Here is a 17,045-nt window from a genome sequence, read left to right as displayed (position 1 = left end):
AGCTGCAAAAAATGTAATTAGTACTCTGTCTTCTCTTTGTTTGTATACTCACACACTGCCAATGTGTCATTTAACTTTCCTGCAAATAACTTTGAAAAGCTTGAGTAGAAACTGCTAGAAGCTAAATAAAATTATTCCATTGGTGCAGATGATTCAACAATACAAGTACAGCCTGAGAAATTAGTCATTAAAGGACACAACTTAATGCATAAATTTAATCATGTTATGAAATTTTTAAACTTTTATTTTGTTTAAACTGCTATTTTGGACAATAGAAATTTCAGCTACTGAGGAAAAACGTTCGGAAGGAATTTTTAGTGACCTGTGGGAATCCATTGGCAGATTGTGCTCTCACAATAACATAGCAGCCATAATATGTGACACAAGCAGTGACAGGAAGTATAACAGTTATAACACTGAAATTATCTATCACCGCACAAGAGGTGTAACAGGTACTGCAAGTAATTAAATGGGTTAGCCTGTTGCATGCCCTGACATATCATATATAATACATAATAGATCAATATAACTGCAAAACCATACATCATTCACTAGAAAGGTTATAACCAAAAAATGGTAACTTTTAATTGAGTAAATTATATTAATATTACATAGCAGGATCAGGTAAAGTGATTCTTTAAAAAGAACCAATGTTAAATTAAACTACAATTCCAGCCACAAGAAATACATGACTGAAATATGAATAATGCAAATCCTTTATGTTGCATGCTCAGCTCAGTAACATTCAACAATTTGCATTTAAAGCCACATTATTGGAGTGTATGTAAGACATATGTTAATTCAGTGCTTAGTGCTATAGATACATTGGTGCAAAAAGTATAAATATTAATGTCTCTTTTCCCATCAAATTCATTTTCTACACAGAACTCTTGTATTGTATTGCTTCTTTCTATTACTATCCAATTCATATGGCAATCAAAGCCCTTTTGGGTCTTTTCCTCCAATGTGTGATTTAAAGTGACTCTTCTGAGGCAGAACATCTCCAAGTTCCAGTTCTTCTAGGCTGTTGTATGGGACAGAGAAGGAACAAAGGTTGGGAAATTGCATTAGATTCATTTACAGGTTTTTGCTACATCACTTCCAATCCCGAATTGTTTTTCCAACCCCTGAGACAGCTTCCTCTTAGTCTCTTATATCTCTATATTCAAGGGCCAAAAGCCACAGTCAATTTATTCCAGTGTTAATTTTATTTGACAGAGGTATGGTGAGTGCTTTTGTAAGCTTTGCAGAGTTAGATCTTAGAGGTGCGTAGCTCCAGTAATGGCCACAATAACAGTTTGTAACAGCACCAAGGAGAGAGATTGTTCAACGACCCCAATTGATTAAATACACCCTCCAAATATCTCTTCAGTAAAATACAGTAATCACTTTCTATTTACCCAATAGGACTTTTGAAACTTAGAACTTTGGAGGGATTAGACGTAGCCTTTCACCATCAGACCATACCAATTTTTTTTTTGCTTTCTACTTTTGTAGAAATCAAAATGCTGTTTATTTTAAAGATTTTTTTTGCAGCCTTGTGTATACTCAATTACCATCTTAGTACTTTGAGAAGGTACTAAGCAGAGTCCCGTTATTTTCCTATGAGACTAAAGCAGCTGAAGAAAAAAGGTCAATCCCAGTTTCTAGTATACTTGATGGTGGCTGGTTTTACAGTGGCAACGGTGGAAGCAGGGAGTGGGTTGTCTTTCAGCCAGAAGCGTTACAACTGAATACCCTAATAAAAGGGCCGGGCCAGAAAATACCTAGAAAGTACAAAGGCATTACTTATGACTCTCGACAGATTGCCTAACTGTTTTCTACTGGTACAAATGGACAACTTCTGTTTTGTAATTCCTATGCAACAACAAGCAATGTAACATGACAAGGCTGCTGGTGAGCACTCTACTGCAGTCATTAGCTGCTCTCTGAATGGAAAACATTGGTCACATTGGGAGGTCCTACACCACTGTTGTTTTGGTTGCAATCATTACACTACATAAAAAGCAAATGTACCTTTGTCTCATACAGATTACTGTCTGTCCACCAGTTCTTTGTATTTTGCAGTTGTTTTAGAAATCACCATTTCAGGCAATGGGCTACCCAATTATACAAAATTATTTCAGGCTCAGGTGTTACGCTGTGCACGCTGCAAGTTGATTTCATGCCAGATAAGGGTGGGAACTAGAAACTATAATGACCTAAAGCAAAAATTATAAACTTCCCATTGTTGAACAATATGACAACATTAAGGTGAATTGATTCTCTTTCTGCCCTCAGGGAAACCAAGCTAGAACTGCATGTTGGAATGCTAATGCATAATGCCAGTGGGAGGATACAGTCTTGATCCACCATTCTGCTCAGCTTCCAGTGTGCAATACATTAGGCAGAAGTAAAAAAGGGAGTTACTGGTTGTTTCTTGGTGACTAGCCAAATAAAGGGCACAGGTTGTCTATACTGGAAAAGGGTATACTACTTTGCTTCTAAATTACCAAGGCTAAGATTCCCCATTTTAGAAAAATCATATTTTCTCCATTTTATTTAATCCTGCCTTGTGGCACCACTTAGATGACAAAGAATGTACCCTGCTCCCCACGCCTGAAACTAGCCACCAGGGGCTCAGTGAACATGGCTCTTGGTAACAGACTCCTCTGCCATTCTATCCTTTGTTTTGTGGTGAAGCAGTCGGCTCACTGCCTCTAAAGGACAGTACAGATGAGACAGTACAGAGTTGCCTGTATGCGTACACATGAATGGTGTGCAAACATACTCTCGCACAGAGCACTGGGGTTGTAACCGCTTTAACTGTGAGTTTTAACTTGTGATTTATTTTCATATACTTCTGTCAGAAAATGTGCAACAAACTCCAATTTATTAGTACCCAGGAAATGGGTTGGGGACTGATGGACAAGTCACATGTGAGCACCTAGGGCAGATGGTGCCATAGTGGTATTGTTACTGGACTAGTAGTCCAGAGACCCCAGCTAATTCTCTGAGATCACGGATTCATATCCCACCATGGCAGCTGGTGGAAATTAAAATTCAGTGAATTAATAACATTCAATTATTTCAGGAATTAAAGCTAGTCTCAGTAATAGTGATCATGAAACCATCATTGTCATCAAAACCCATCTGGTTCACTAAATGCCCTTGAGGGAAGAAAATCTGTCTTCCTTACCTGGTCTGGCCAATGAATAATTCCAGACCCACAGCAATATGGTTAACTCTTAATTGCCCTCCAAGGCAATTAGGGACAGGCAACAAATGCTGGCCGTGCCAGCAATGCCCACATCCAATGAAGGAATAGAGTTTGTAAAAAAAACTGAGCATAAATAGCAAGGATAACAACACTTGAACAAGAGTTGGGAAAAAATTGTGGACTGAAGGCAGGCTGGCAGCTCGATTGTTAAGCAACTGTCTGATCAGCAATGAGTAGAAATAGCAAAGAAAATCAAATGGGAACAAACGGAGACATTAAAAATGACCAGGAATGAACATAAAAATCTAGGTCAATAAAAAGTTGTACTTTGCTTACTATGAGCATTGGGTGCTTTCCAATGATACTGGTTTATCTGCAATTAAGCAAACTGGGTAATTGTTATTTGCACCCAGGCCATGATAATATCACTCTTCAACCCACCATTAGGAACTAAGGAAAGCAGCTTGAGATGATCCACCCATCCTGTGAGTTTCTGCTGATCATTTTTTTTCTGATGGTACCAATCAAGACTGTGGATTTTCAGGGGGCTGGGGGAATAGTGGAGAGAGAAACTCAGGTCCTCTCGCACTAGTGCATATCACCTGGAACAAGAGTGTATTAGAAATATGAGGTTGTCAAAATAAGAATTCAATTATAATACAAAGATTGCATGCTGTGGCAACGGTTTCCATTTCTACAATCAACAATTCACAAAAGTGATTTAAACAGCCTACTAAGAACCTTCAGAACAAAAGCACAGCAAATACGGGATCCTTAAAATACTAGGCATTCTTCATGGAGTGACCTCAGTGGGCAATCATTTCAGGAAACAGTATTGGTGCGCAATGTCCTTCAACAGGTACCACCAATGGGTAATAACAATAATCTTGTTCAGTTCTTACTGACACCATTTGCACCATCCCTATTGATGCTCATGGATATTTAGTGAAAGAATTTCCTTTCCCATCTCACTCCCTCACAGTAAACTGAGCCCTACTGTACAGCTGAATAAACCTGCACTTCACAAAAGCTATCATAGAGCCTAAAGACAGTTGGCCCTTCAAAGCTAAAGTGACCTTGAGTGTTCCAACAATTTACTCAGCCTTTGGGTGTTGTACAATGCCAGTAACCTCTGGGTCAACAGATCACTGCTGTCAGTTGTAGAATACAGTACTGAAGGTTCTGCACTTTTCCAGAATTTTCATTTCTTAAAGCACTCTATTCTCTCAGCTAAATATTTGAATTAACTTAATTCCAAGCTGGGAAATTTGGAAGAATGAAGGATTTGGCAAGCAGCTTTCAAGAATCATTAACAACATGAACAATGAAATGAATCCTTCAGGGGAGTATTTTTTGCTTCAGTAGATACAATAAAGTTTTGCAGTTGCATTTTAGATCTAAGTCTATCTGCAGCCTATTGCTAAGCAGTTAATAAAAAATAATTTCATGGAAGAGAAATGAGGCCCTGTGAGGCATTCATTGACAGGACAGCTTTATCCCATTTACAGTACAGACTTAATAGCTGCAATGATGAATACATCATCCGTGACAAGTAGGAATTTCAGGCATCCTGCTGCATCAACTACTGCACTGCAAATCTAACTTCAGAAAAAAAATTAAACAAAGCATTTTGTTACATTTAATAGCTATGCAGCTCAAAGTTTTCTGTGCTGGACTAGTGAGCCTACTGCTCTGTTTAGTATTCACGAGAAAAGAATCATAGGCATTGGTAGCGGCAGGAATTTATAGTAAACCCAGAGGCTGAAACACCTCAACATTGCCTTCAGTATCTTCTTCCAGTGAGACACCTGCAACTTCATCACTTTAGAACCATAGAACACTACAGCACAGAAAACAGGCCATTCGGCCCTTCCAGTCTGTGAGGAAATATTATTCCACTAATCCCATTGACCTGCACCCAGTCCATAACCCTCCAGACCTCTCCCATCCATGTATATATCCAATTTATTCTTAAAACTTAATAGTGAGCCCGCATTTACCATGTCAGACGGTAGCTCGTTCCACATTCTCACCACTCTCTGAGTGAAGAAGTTCCCCCTAAACCTTTCCTCTTTCACCCTAAAGCCATGTCCTCTCGTTTTTATCTCTCCTAATCTAAGTGGAAAGAGCCTACTCGCATCTGTCTATAACCCTCATAATTTTGTAAACTTCTATCAAATCTCCCCTCATCCTTCTACAGTCCAAGGAAAAAAGGTCCTAAACTGTTTAATCTTTCCCTGTAACTCAACTCCTTAAGACCCGGCAACATCCTAGTAAAATTTCTTCTGTAATTTGTACATTTTTGTAAAAAGAGGTCAGAACAAATGAGAAATGTAGCCAAATACAAAAGTTACAAAATCAGGTGGTGGTCAGTATTCATTCCTTGACAGTATTAAAATGTTTAATTTTCTGCCTATTTGTGACTCCGACTGATAAACTACCGACGAAGGAGCAGATTGTAGCCATCTTTAAAAATTAGAGTGGTGTGCATTGTTGACAGTTAAGTTGCTTACTTGTCACTGTACCATCCAAGTAAATAACTTCTAACAACCAGTTCAATGTGCAGTATGCTTCCTAATACAAGAGCTGCAATTTAAAATGTGCACAGACTGGGTTCGTTGCAACTGCTTAGTCCCACCCACTTGCAGGTTGATTCGATTTCCCTGAAAAAAACACATTCACCATCACATTTGTTACTACTGAATTGGGGGGGAAAAAAAGATCTGGATTTGGTTGAATTAGTCAGGTGCAAAACCAACCATTATGAAATACAATTGTTTGTCACCTTAGACAGGCTGAAAGTAAATTCTAATGTTGGCTGGCTCCCCCTCAAGATCATCAATTTTGCTCCTTTCAAGCATAACCTCCACAAAGAATAACATTATTCACATACAAGTGACTTTACAAATAATTTTATGCTTTCAGGCTTATTCCATCAGAACAGTGCACTGGCTAGAGCCGACGTAAACACGAATAAAAAGCCTCTTTCACAACTTTCCTAAATAAATTACACGAAGAAAGTGCTTAAGGTAAATTGATAAAGTGACGACGGTGCGGCTCGCAAAGATGCGCAACATATTTATCTGCGATGCATTCAGGTGTATCTTGAACCTCGCGGGAGGCGAGATAGACCGTGGGCCAATACCTACTGTTCATTTAATCCCGCGGAGGAAGTTCGGTTTTGCCACGGTAACCACCACTATAAACAGATAAATGCTCTGGAATGCACAAGTCCACACTGTTTGCAATCTTGGCTCGTCCGGAAGGGGTCCGGAAACGTTTGAACAGACAACTGTCCTCTGCTCCAGCAAGGGCTCGGCTTGCAGAACAAGGTCTGTCATCCTGATCTGCTGTACAGTCGCTGCCCATGTCTGGGATCTGGGGTGGGTGGGTAGGTAGGAGGGGGGTGGGGTGAAGGGGAAGGGTTGGGAAACGAGAGGGTGGTGGTGGGGGAATGATCGGTTTCACAAGGCCTGGTATGTGTGTTTTTGTTTTTATTGCTCCTTAGTCAAAGTAGCCATCGAATACGTCCAGCTCGGCGTCGGTGTCGAAGGTAACCGATGCCGGGTCCGAGAGGACCCCGAGGTCGACGAGAGCCTGGTCGAAGTCGTCCGGCAGGAAGACGATTCCCACGTTGAGGAGGATGTACTCCATCAGGAAGGCATAGTAGAGGATCAGCACGTTCACAAAAAACAATCCCACGTAAAACATATAGGGCAGCTCATCGAAGAGCGACTCCACCGAATCGAGGTCAGCATAAATGGTCATAGGCTTCAAGGTGGCAGCGGGTGGCAGGTTAAAACTGCGGCACGGAGGAACTTGTCTGGCAGCCGCGCTGACATTTGCCTGTTTTGGTTTTTTTTCCCCCCCCCCCCTCAGTCTTTGTGATTTTAGTTTTTGAGGGGCTCGGGGAGCAGTGAGGAGGAGGAGGAGGAGGAGGAGGGGGGGTAATTAGGCCCTGTCTTGCCGACGCCGTTCGCTGCCGCCGCTCTCCCGCCTAAGCTGATCGAGGCACTAGGCCTTGCATCTCCACGCACGCCCCTCCCTCCTCCTCCTCCTCCTCCTCCTCGTCGTCCCGCCCCCCGCCACGCTCAGACTCCCGCCTCTTTTCGGCTTCTCATTGGCTTTCCCCCCTTCTCCGCCAAGGCTGCTGAGCTCCAGACAAAATCGCGATGACAGCTCCGCCCTCCCTCCTCCTCCTTCTTCTTCTTCCCTGGCCACGCGCTCACTGCCGGCCTGATGATTGGCTAAACGTGTCGTCAATCACATGACGATGCAGCTATTGTCCCGCCCAGTCCCCCCACACACACACACACACACACACACACATAGACCCCGCCTCCTCCGCGCGCACTTCCTGCTGCTGAATGGCTAAACTTGTCGTCAATCACGTGAGGACACAGCTATTGCCCCGTCCCATCCCACCCACCACCCCAACACATATACACACACACACACACACACACACACACCACCTCCTCCGCGTGCACTTCCTGCTGCTGAATGGCGAAACTTCCCGTCAATCAAGTGACGACACAGTTGTTGTCCCGCCCCCGTCCCACATCCTCTCAAACATAACCCATACAAGACCCCGCCTCCTTCGTGAAGGCATTGCCGGCGGGCTAGATAGTTAAACCTGTCCTCATTCACGACGACACAGCTATTGCTCCGCCCCTGCAATAAAATGCACAGACCCCGCCTCCTCTGCGCTCACACTGTCAGGCCGCTGATTGGTTAATCCTGTGGTCATTCACATGAGGACACTCACCCACACTCTCACGACGACATAGCCATTGCCCCGCCCCATTGCAAGCGCCCCTTTTAGCAAACCGGACAGCTTGTCCCGCGCCGGCATCTTTCACGGCGAATCTTCGCGTGCGGTAGACGTCATCGTCACCACTGCCCTGGACTTTATAAAATGTATTTAAAAAAAAAAACATCATTCACATCTTAACATTTTTGTTCATTGATAACGCTCTTCCCGGATTCGTCCAGCGACGGTAAAACCGAAACTGCGTGAAAAACATATTTAGTCGATTTGGGACGATCGCAAAGACCGCCGGGAGTTGTAGTTTCCTCTAAGCCGCACTTCCGTCTCTTTGTGTTCGCTGACCCGGAAAACGTACTCCAACTCCCAGAACCCCTCGCCCGCCAGAGCGTTTGCTGCGTCTGTCGCCTCTTCCGCCAGTATGTTGGTGATAGGTTTGAATGTCACTGGCATATTTTAGTGTATCGCAAATAGTATGTGCGAAAGAAGTGTCTAGAGAAGTGATGTTTGGCCGTTCGAGAAGCTGGGTTGGCGGGAGCGCTGGGAAGTCCCCTCGAAACATTCATTCGTTGGAGCATCTGAAGTGAGTGACGGTGTGAAAATTGTCGCCAGAGAAACCCCTGGAGCTGTTTTACTGACAGCGTAGAGTAGTATATCCGGGCTGGACGAGGCCTTCGGGTTCAGGCCTTTTGCCACAGGGACATGCTAAATGTTTTAATGACGTTTCTACTTGTGCCCACTTCTTAATTTCACATTTTGTGTAAAGCACTCTTTCCCGTCGCTTCTGAAGCAGCCATAGGTGCACCAGGGCAGCATGTTTTATTTAAATTGGTTTGCTGCATGAAAGTTTTTGGAAACGTGATTATGGACCTTATATGAAAGATAGGGAGCATAAAAAGGGCTGAAATGTTTTATTTTAAATACACTCTAATTACTAATCTATCGATTAGTAAACACTTGCTTTTTGCCATAGATTGACGAGTAAAAACCACTTGAATCCTATAATCTCCTGACGCTTGACGATAGGCTCTGTGTGATGGAAACTTGTGATTTTAAACACATGCCACAGTGGGAAGTAGGAATAAATAAACTGACCAAATCTTTGGGGAATAGTTGACTTTCAGTACTGTACTTAATCTTCATTGAAAGCATTCAAAGATTATTTTAGACCTTGCTTCATGTTGAATCAAGTATATGACAAAATATTAGTTCCAGTTTTACTGATGGAGTGTAAGTGACACTTTGGCTACTTGCATATGCAGAGCTCTTTTTAAAAAAAATCTAATCTTTGGTGCAGACATAATGGGCCAAATGGTCGTCTCCTGCACCGTAAGAGTTCTGTGGTTTCTGCTATGCTAATTATGTTAAAAGAATAAGCCACGCATTCAATTAGCAGAAAACAGCAGTGAAAAATATTAAATTAAAACTTGTCCTACACTTCACTGTTTTGTAATTCTACCCATTACTGGAGTCTCCCAGTCCCTCGTGCTATATAACTATAATTACTTGCAATTGTTGTCCAGGAGCTCGATGGCCATTTCTGATATTTACTATGATGGCGCATAACCTAAACACAGCTGTAGTTAAACCCATGAGTAACAATGTTTAAAAAAAAATACTTGCCCTACTGATGCTGAAAGATACAGCACCTTTGATATGTTTGGTCTATATTTTACCCTCCACTATAGAAAACCTGTTTAGGACATAAGTAATTTTGAAAACAGCAATGGTTTTCCTCCTTGTCCCTGCAAATTTAACTGAAGAATTTATCTTTGCGATCTTCTTTTTCCTCATCTATGTGCTGCCCCTTGGTAATGTCTGTAATTGTGGCTATCAAGTTCCACATGTAGGTTAATGACTCAATTTCACCACTGCCTATCAGGCCCTTCCACTGTGTTGAAAGACTGCTTTTCTGACATTGAGTCTGGGATGAGCTGCAACTTCCTAGTGTTAAACTTTGGAATAACCAAAAAGCCATTGCCTTTGGTCCTTGCCAAAACTTTGTGCCCTTGTCAACAATTCTATAATTCTCCCTGGCCATTCAATCATAAACTGAACTTCTTACTTAATATGTTCATCACAAAGACTGTCTACTTCCTGACATCACCTACCTCCTACAGGCTGTATCTCAGCCCATCTGTAGCTGAAGCCTTAATCTATGCCTCATCCCCAGAGCTCCATTGGCTGGTGTTTCATCAAATTTCAGCTTTCCTAAAACCTTGCTGCTGTATCCTATCCTGTGTCAACTGCTTGCTGTATCAGCCTATCCTTGCAGACATACAACAACTCCCAATTTAATTGCGTTACCCCTTCCCACCTCTGTAACGTCTTCCATGCTTATGGCCTTCTATGAGCTCTGCATTCCTATATCTTTGGCATCCACCCTCTACCTCTGCTGGCTGTATCCTCAACCACCAATACCCACATGCTAGAATTCCCTCCTTCAATTTTTCTGTCTCTCTATTTCCTACCTAGTTAAAGCACACCTCTGACCAAGCTTTTGATCACCCCACTTGTTTGGTTTGTGCCCTCTTTTTTGATTACATCTTTCTAAAGAACTTAGCTTCCTTAACTTTGTGATATCATTCTATTTTAGTGCAAGTTGTTATTTCTTGATGGTTGACTATTCCATCCTCCTCCATTGTCTCTCCTCCATGGCACTGCTTCATATAGCTTGATTCCTATTTGTCCCTTGACCATCTTCCGGATTACCGCTGCTAACTGTTAGCTCTATCTTTCTGTTATTGGTTTTGACTCTAGGATTGTAAATTTGCTGACTGATGGTGATCCAAAAATTTCTTCACGTTAACATTAATAAGACTAAAGTCCTGCTGTTTGGCTTAGAAACATAAATATACAGTGCAGAAGGAGGCCATTCAGCCCATTTGTCTGCACCTGCCAAAAAAAAGCTATCCAGCTTAATCGTGGTTTCCAGCTCTTGGTCTGTAGCCCTATAGGTTACATCACTTTAAGTGCATATTCTGGTATCTTTTACTAGCAGTGAGGATTTCGGCCTCTATCACCATTTCAGGCAGTGTGTTCCAGATTCCCACCGCCCTCTGATTGGGAAAAATTTCTCCTTGAACCCCCCTCTAATCCTTCTGTCAATTATTTTAAATTTTAGCTTCCTAGCTGTTGTCTGCTAAGGGAACAGGTCCTATCTATTCACTCTATCTAGGCCCCTGAATTTTATATATCTCAATTAAATCTCCCCTCAGCCTGCTCTGTTCCAAAAAAAAACAACACTGGCCTATCCAGTCTTTCTGCATAGCTAAAATTCTCCGTTCCTGACAATTTTTTTTCACAGAATTGTTACAGCACAGAAGGGGGCCATTCAGCCCATTGTGTCTGCAGCAGCTCTCCAGAAGAGCAATTCACCGAGTACCATTACCTCACTTTCTCCCTGTAGCGTTGCACATTCTTCCTTTTCAGATAAATCTAGTGCCCTTCTGAATGCCTCAATTGAACCTGCCTCCAGCACAGTCACAGTGCATTCCAGACCTTAAACACACTGCATGAAAAGGTTTTTCCTCATGTCACTTTTGCTTCTTTTGCCAATTACTTTCAATCTGTGCCCTCTGGTCCTCAATCCATTTACAAGTTTCTCCCTGTCCTGAAATGACCCCTTGGGATTTTGAATGCCACAATCAAATCTCCTCTCAGCCTTCTCTTCAAGGAAAACATTCCCAACTTGTCCAATCTATCTTCCTCACTGAAGTTCTTTATCCTTGGAACAATTCTCGTGAATCTTTTCTGCACTCTCTTCAATGTTTTCACATCCTTCCTAAAGTGCAGCGCCCAGAACTGGATGCAATACTTGAGCTGAGGCTGAACTAATGCCTTTTACGAGTTCAACATAACCTTCCTGCTCTTGCACTCTATGCCCCTATTAACAAATTTATTTATTCTTTCATGGGGTGTGGGCATCACTGGCAAGGCCAGCATTTGTTGTTCACCCCTAATTGTTGACCTTGAACTGAGTGGCTTGCTAGGCCATTTCAGAGGGCAGTTAAAAGTCAACTACAGTCACATGTTGGCCAGACAGGTTCAGAACGAGAGATTATTTGGTCATTATCTCATTGCTATTTGCTGGAGTTTGCTGTGCTCAAGTTGGCTAATGCGCTTTCTACATTACAGCAGTAACTACACTTCAAGAAGTATTTAATTGGCTGTAAAGAGCTTTTGAGAGGTCTAGTGATTGTGAAAAGCACTATATAAATGCAAGTTCTTTTTAAATATAAGATATATCTACTCTGTGAGAGGGCCATTTAACTCACTTGGCTAGATGGCTAGTGTGTGGTTCAGAATAACACCAACAGCGTGGGTTCGATTCCCATTCCAGCTGAGGTACACTTGGGACTTGCCTCCTTGCCCTGCCCCTGAGAGTGGAAGACAATGGAAACCAACACAGAAAGAAACTGCCAAGAAAACAGCTCAGGCTGAAGCATCAGCAGACAATGAGCTAAGAACCTTTGGGCAAACCATACGTGAATTGATGTACCCAATGTTGTTTTACAAAAGTGTATAATGTTTCTTTGAAAGGAAAGTCCTTGTCAAAAGGCAGCTTATTGGACATCAATTGTTTCTGACCTGGCTAGAAAATTTCCCCTGAATTACAGGTCTGTGACTGGCAGAGATAGAGAGAAGAGTCTTAAAAATGGCTTGAAGAAAAATAGCTGTACCTTTTTTAGTGTGTTAATGCAACTTAAGGAGCAACTGTTGCACAAGTTAATTTGTTTAATTTTTTTGCAGTTATACAAATTGCAAATTTTAAAACATTGCTTAGTAGTACATAATTGCCAGCGCAGAAAATAGAGTTTCCCAATGCTTTACTTCTGTAAATTATGTACCAACACAAGGCAGGACAGTATGTGGTGGTGGTGTTTCACTGTTGGCGATGCCATTTTTTAAAAAAGAAACTTTAGTGAAGTTAGTTTTGAGCACTGATAAAGCAGCATTTTTAAAGCAGTCTGCACACAGTTGTTTATTTAAGAAGAAAACGATTTCTGCTGTTTGTAAATATAACTCTATATCAGAAGCATTAAAGGATAACACGGCAGCTTTCATAATGGAAATGTTTTGCAATCTGTGATCAGAATGATTGTGCATCTAAATAAGCACTTGCACAATTGTATTTGAAGGAGTGAAATTTATTCTGTAATGGTACCTTCATCGGTGGAGTGCACGTCAGAGTAGTTTTCCATTCTGGCCCACAGCAGGTTTGTGAAATGAGTTGCACTTTGGCACAAAACTAAAAAGGCAGCATGATACCTAAACATGATTTTTCCCTTCCCTTCCATTGAAGGTCCTTTGGCCCTTGCAAATCTCCAAAGTAACTTTTCATGCATGACATTACATAATGAGTCAGCGATATAACTACAGATCAGAGTATAAAATGTAGTTATTTTCCTTCATTAAATTACATTCACTCCTTGTAATCTGAACTGCTGCAGTGGTGTGTTCATATTGCAACAAGACCTCCATATACATCATAACGCTAATTATCCTTTCTTCCCAATGTGGGAAATTAATATGCTTTTTTTTCTTCGTTATGTTTTCTGTGGGTGTGATCCAAATTAAGAAATTCAAGCTATCTTGCTTCTGCTTGAATAAATAAATGCAGTATACTGTGAACTGCTTGGTTTCCACCTAGTGGTGCTGGAGAATATCTATGGGTGAAAACGGAGCAACTTGTATTGACAGTCTTTGGAAATGCCTGTTACCCAGTAATTGGGATCTTTCATTCCTTTTCCACACATTGGCATTTTAGAACGTAAAATCTCAATGAGCAGCCATATCCCTGTGGAAGAACATACTTATAATAGACATGAAGGTTGGAAAATATACAAGCTATAGAAACCTTTTCAAGCTACAATTATCCTGATATATATTACAGTATATATCAGAAAATAAAGTTCCAGATTTTGCAGCAGAACTGTCAGCATTCTATTGAGCCGATGCTCCTTCAGAGGCTCAACTGTTGAGGTGCCCTTGGAGTTCAATCTAAGCAATCAGTAAATTGTCAAAAACTTCCACTTTTATGCCGTTAATCTCGCTGTAAAAAAAAATCATTGAAAAAGTTACAACTTCTTGAGTGAGTCATAACTGGGTTTTTAACCCAATACAAGCTTCACAATTACTGCTTAAAAAAAACCCATTGATCCTGAAAAAGTAATGTTATATTTGTGGAATGCCAGATTTCTCCATTATGATATATTCCAGATATTTGTCAAATAACTTTTAAAAGTTTGTTTATAACTTTTTTCTTTGACCTTAACTCAATTATAATCATTTATTTTGCTACCTTTAAAATTTAAATTAAAAGTGAAGAGATTTGGTGTTCTTAACTTGCCTGCTGTGTAGTCGGAGAATACTCCAATATGATTGGCTGCTTATCTTGCTGACATTACTACTGCTGCACGTCAAGACATCCCCTTGACTTGGCAGCAGATTTAAACTGCCATTGGGAAAGGGGGGTTCTGGGCCACACGGATCACTGGATCTTTGAGGAGCTTTCTTTAAGGTCACTGGCAAATGCTGTCACTTTGCCACTGAGCGTAAAGTCCAGATTGGATAATTAATTGTATGGCTTCCACTTTTGGCTCAACTGGCAAAAGACATAATGTAAAGGCCAGGTAATTTTCCTCAGGAGAGATGGGGGGGGAAAAAATGAGCAACCAAGACTTCAAACTATAATGCTCAGCAGATCAGTGTTGGGGCGGCAATAAAGTACACTCACTCATAACAACTACTGGATTTTCATGTTACTCTGCATGTGCAGACTCTAGAAGTGGAATAGTGAGGCGAATGCTGATGGTTTGCACTGTCATTTACCACTGCAAAATCTGGGCCTATATTTTTTAGTGTATACTGTAGTATATACAGTGTTGATTGTAGCTTGAAAAGACTGCTATGTATTTTCAACACTTCAATTTTATAATAGTTATGTTATTTCACAGGGATACAGAGATATCAATTAGGTCCCTAGTAATCTGGATATGATCAGATCTTTTGCAGTTTTGTATGTGATTTTGTAGTATAAATTAACATTTAAATATTGATGTTTCCTTAGGTACATGTACCATGTCTTAACAAAGAACACAACTGTGACGGACAGTAATCGTAACCTGCTGGTGGAGACCATTCGTTCTATCACAGAAATCCTTATTTGGGGAGATCAAAATGACAGCTCTGTTTTTGAGTAAGTCATGATTTATGTTCATGGTTTTTCATTTGGGTAGAACAATAATGAAGTAAGTTCTATATTAATCCATGGGCAAATATATTTTGTGTGGCTTCAGTGTGAGAATTCACTCGCAAATTATTGTTTAAATAGCAAAAGATTTGGAAACCTAGTTCAGGTGTGACTTGCTGACAAGTATCCAGGTAGGCAACTTGTTCACATGATTTTAATGCTGCCTGTATTGTAGTCTTCAAAAGCACAGCCCTATTTTTGATTTTCCTTATGAGTCCCTTAATGGCAAGACTAGAACTCCCCTGCTTGAGATTTGTGGGCACAAATCTGTGTCCTATCATGACATGAACCAGCATGTTTCACAATGCTGTGCTGCTACCCTGTGTTATACCTTGTGAACCATGCCCATAGAATATTGCATTGTTGATTAGTGTGGTTGACTTTCTGAAGGCAAGTGTCTTGTGGATTTTAATACCAGATAATCGTGCTTTCACCAGTAATTTAGCCTAGTTTTATTGAACAACATGGTAAAGTACTAAAATGTACAGTTGCTCAATACTGGGAAGAAAAGTACAGCGATTTCAGCACACTATCTTCCTGAGTTCCAACAACCAGCAGCTACTTTCATACCTGACTAGTCTTGCTTTACCCAGAACCATAAAGCCAACACAGCCAGAAATGTTGAGTGGATGATCTATCTTGGCCCCTTCCTGAGTTCTCCACCATCATAGAAGCTAGTCGTTGACCAATTCAATTCACTCCACATGATGTTAAGAAATGACTGAGCACATTGGATACAGCAAAGTTTATGGTCCCTGAAAATATCATGTGCTGAAGACTTGCCCACCAGAAATTGATACACCTCTTGCCAAGCTTTTCCAGTACAGCTACAACACTGGCATCTACTCAAAGTGGAAAATTGCACAGGTATGTCCTATTCGCAAAATACAACCGACCAATTACCATCCCTTAAGTCTACTCTCAGTCATCAGCAAAGCTATGGAAGGTATCACCAGCAGTGCAATCAAGTGGCATTTATTCAGCAATAACCTGTTGACCGATATTCAGCTAGAACTGCTTGGCTGCAGATGTCATTACAGCCTTGGTCCAAACGTGCATGAAAAAACTGAATTCCAGAAATTAGGTGAGAGTTGACTGTCTTTGATATCGAGGCAGCATTTGACTGAGAGTAACATCAAGGAGCTCTAGTAAAACTGGTCACTGGGAATCAGGTGGAAAAGTCTCCACTGCTTTTAATTATACCTAGCACAAAGGAAGATGGCTATGGTTGTTGGCGGTCAGTCATCTCTCCCAGGAGATTGCTGCAGGAGTTCCCCAGGGCAGTGTCCTAGGTCCAGCCATTTTCAGCTGCTTCATCAATCACCCTTGCTTCATCATTAGGTTAGAAATGAGGATGTTCGCTGTTGGTTGCAGAGTGTTCAGTTCCGTTCATAATTCTTCTTCGCTGAAGTATCATGCGATAAGACCTGGACAACCTTCAGGCCTAGGCCGATAAGTGGCAAGTAATGTTCACGCCTTACATCCAAATACAAAACAGTGACCAATGTCAACAAGACAAAGAATAACCATCTACCATTGACATTAAATAGCATTACCAACACCGAATACCCTACCATCATCATCCTGGGAGCCACTATTGATCAGAAACTCAACTAGACCAGTACATAAATACTGTGGCTATAAGAGCAAGTCAGAGGCTGGGTATTCTGTGGTGTGCAATTCTCCTTATGACTCCCTGAAACTGTACCAGCACCTACAAAGTGTAAGTCAGGAGTGTAATGGAATATTCTCCACTTGCCTGGATTGTAGTTCCAACAGCACTCAAAGCTTAACACCTTCCAGGACAAAACAGCCCTCTCAAC

General features: G+C 41.3%; 2 protein-coding genes across 13 annotated transcripts in view; one reads left to right on the top strand and one right to left on the bottom strand.

Moving 5' to 3' along the window:
* Nucleotides 1-226: 226 nt before the first annotated feature.
* Nucleotides 227-7,283, bottom strand: dexi (Dexi homolog (mouse)). Of its 2 annotated transcripts, XM_041207289.1 has the most exons (3): nucleotides 6,349-7,283; nucleotides 3,641-3,801; nucleotides 227-1,024 (listed from the first exon to the last, which is right to left on the bottom strand). In XM_041207289.1, exon 1 carries the CDS (start codon nucleotides 6,965-6,967, stop codon nucleotides 6,704-6,706), a length of 264 nt encoding a protein of 87 aa, XP_041063223.1. In that variant the 5' UTR covers nucleotides 6,968-7,283; the 3' UTR covers nucleotides 227-1,024; nucleotides 3,641-3,801; nucleotides 6,349-6,703. The 2 variants fall into 2 exon arrangements, with proteins under 2 accessions (XP_041063223.1, XP_041063222.1); XM_041207288.1 differs by lacking the exon at nucleotides 3,641-3,801.
* A 752-nt stretch (nucleotides 7,284-8,035) lies between these two features.
* The window catches only part of clec16a (C-type lectin domain containing 16A), a 290,561-nt gene continuing 281,551 nt past the window's right edge, over nucleotides 8,036-17,045 (top strand). For 5 of the 11 annotated variants that reach the window (XM_041207286.1, XM_041207281.1, XM_041207282.1 and 2 more), the window contains exons 1-2: nucleotides 8,036-8,550; nucleotides 15,040-15,168. In XM_041207286.1, coding sequence (XP_041063220.1) covers nucleotides 8,408-8,550; nucleotides 15,040-15,168 — 272 coding nt within the window. In that variant the 5' untranslated portion in view covers nucleotides 8,036-8,407. Of the gene's footprint in view, nucleotides 8,551-15,034; nucleotides 15,169-17,045 lie in introns of those variants that run through there. The other 6 variants (XM_041207278.1, XM_041207280.1, XM_041207276.1 and 3 more) reach the window with 3 other exon arrangements.

The sequence above is a fragment of the Carcharodon carcharias genome, chromosome 15 (genome assembly GCF_017639515.1).
Source record: "Carcharodon carcharias isolate sCarCar2 chromosome 15, sCarCar2.pri, whole genome shotgun sequence".
Lineage (NCBI taxonomy): Eukaryota > Metazoa > Chordata > Chondrichthyes > Lamniformes > Lamnidae > Carcharodon > Carcharodon carcharias.
The sequence above is the reverse complement of the archived record's forward strand: the minus strand, read 5'-3'. Positions and strand labels throughout refer to the sequence as shown.

What these genes read in the sequence shown, in the direction of transcription:
- dexi (XM_041207289.1), bottom strand. Translation starts at nt 6,967, where the DNA reads ATGACCATTTATGCTGACCTCGATTCGGTGGAGTCGCTCTTCGATGAG.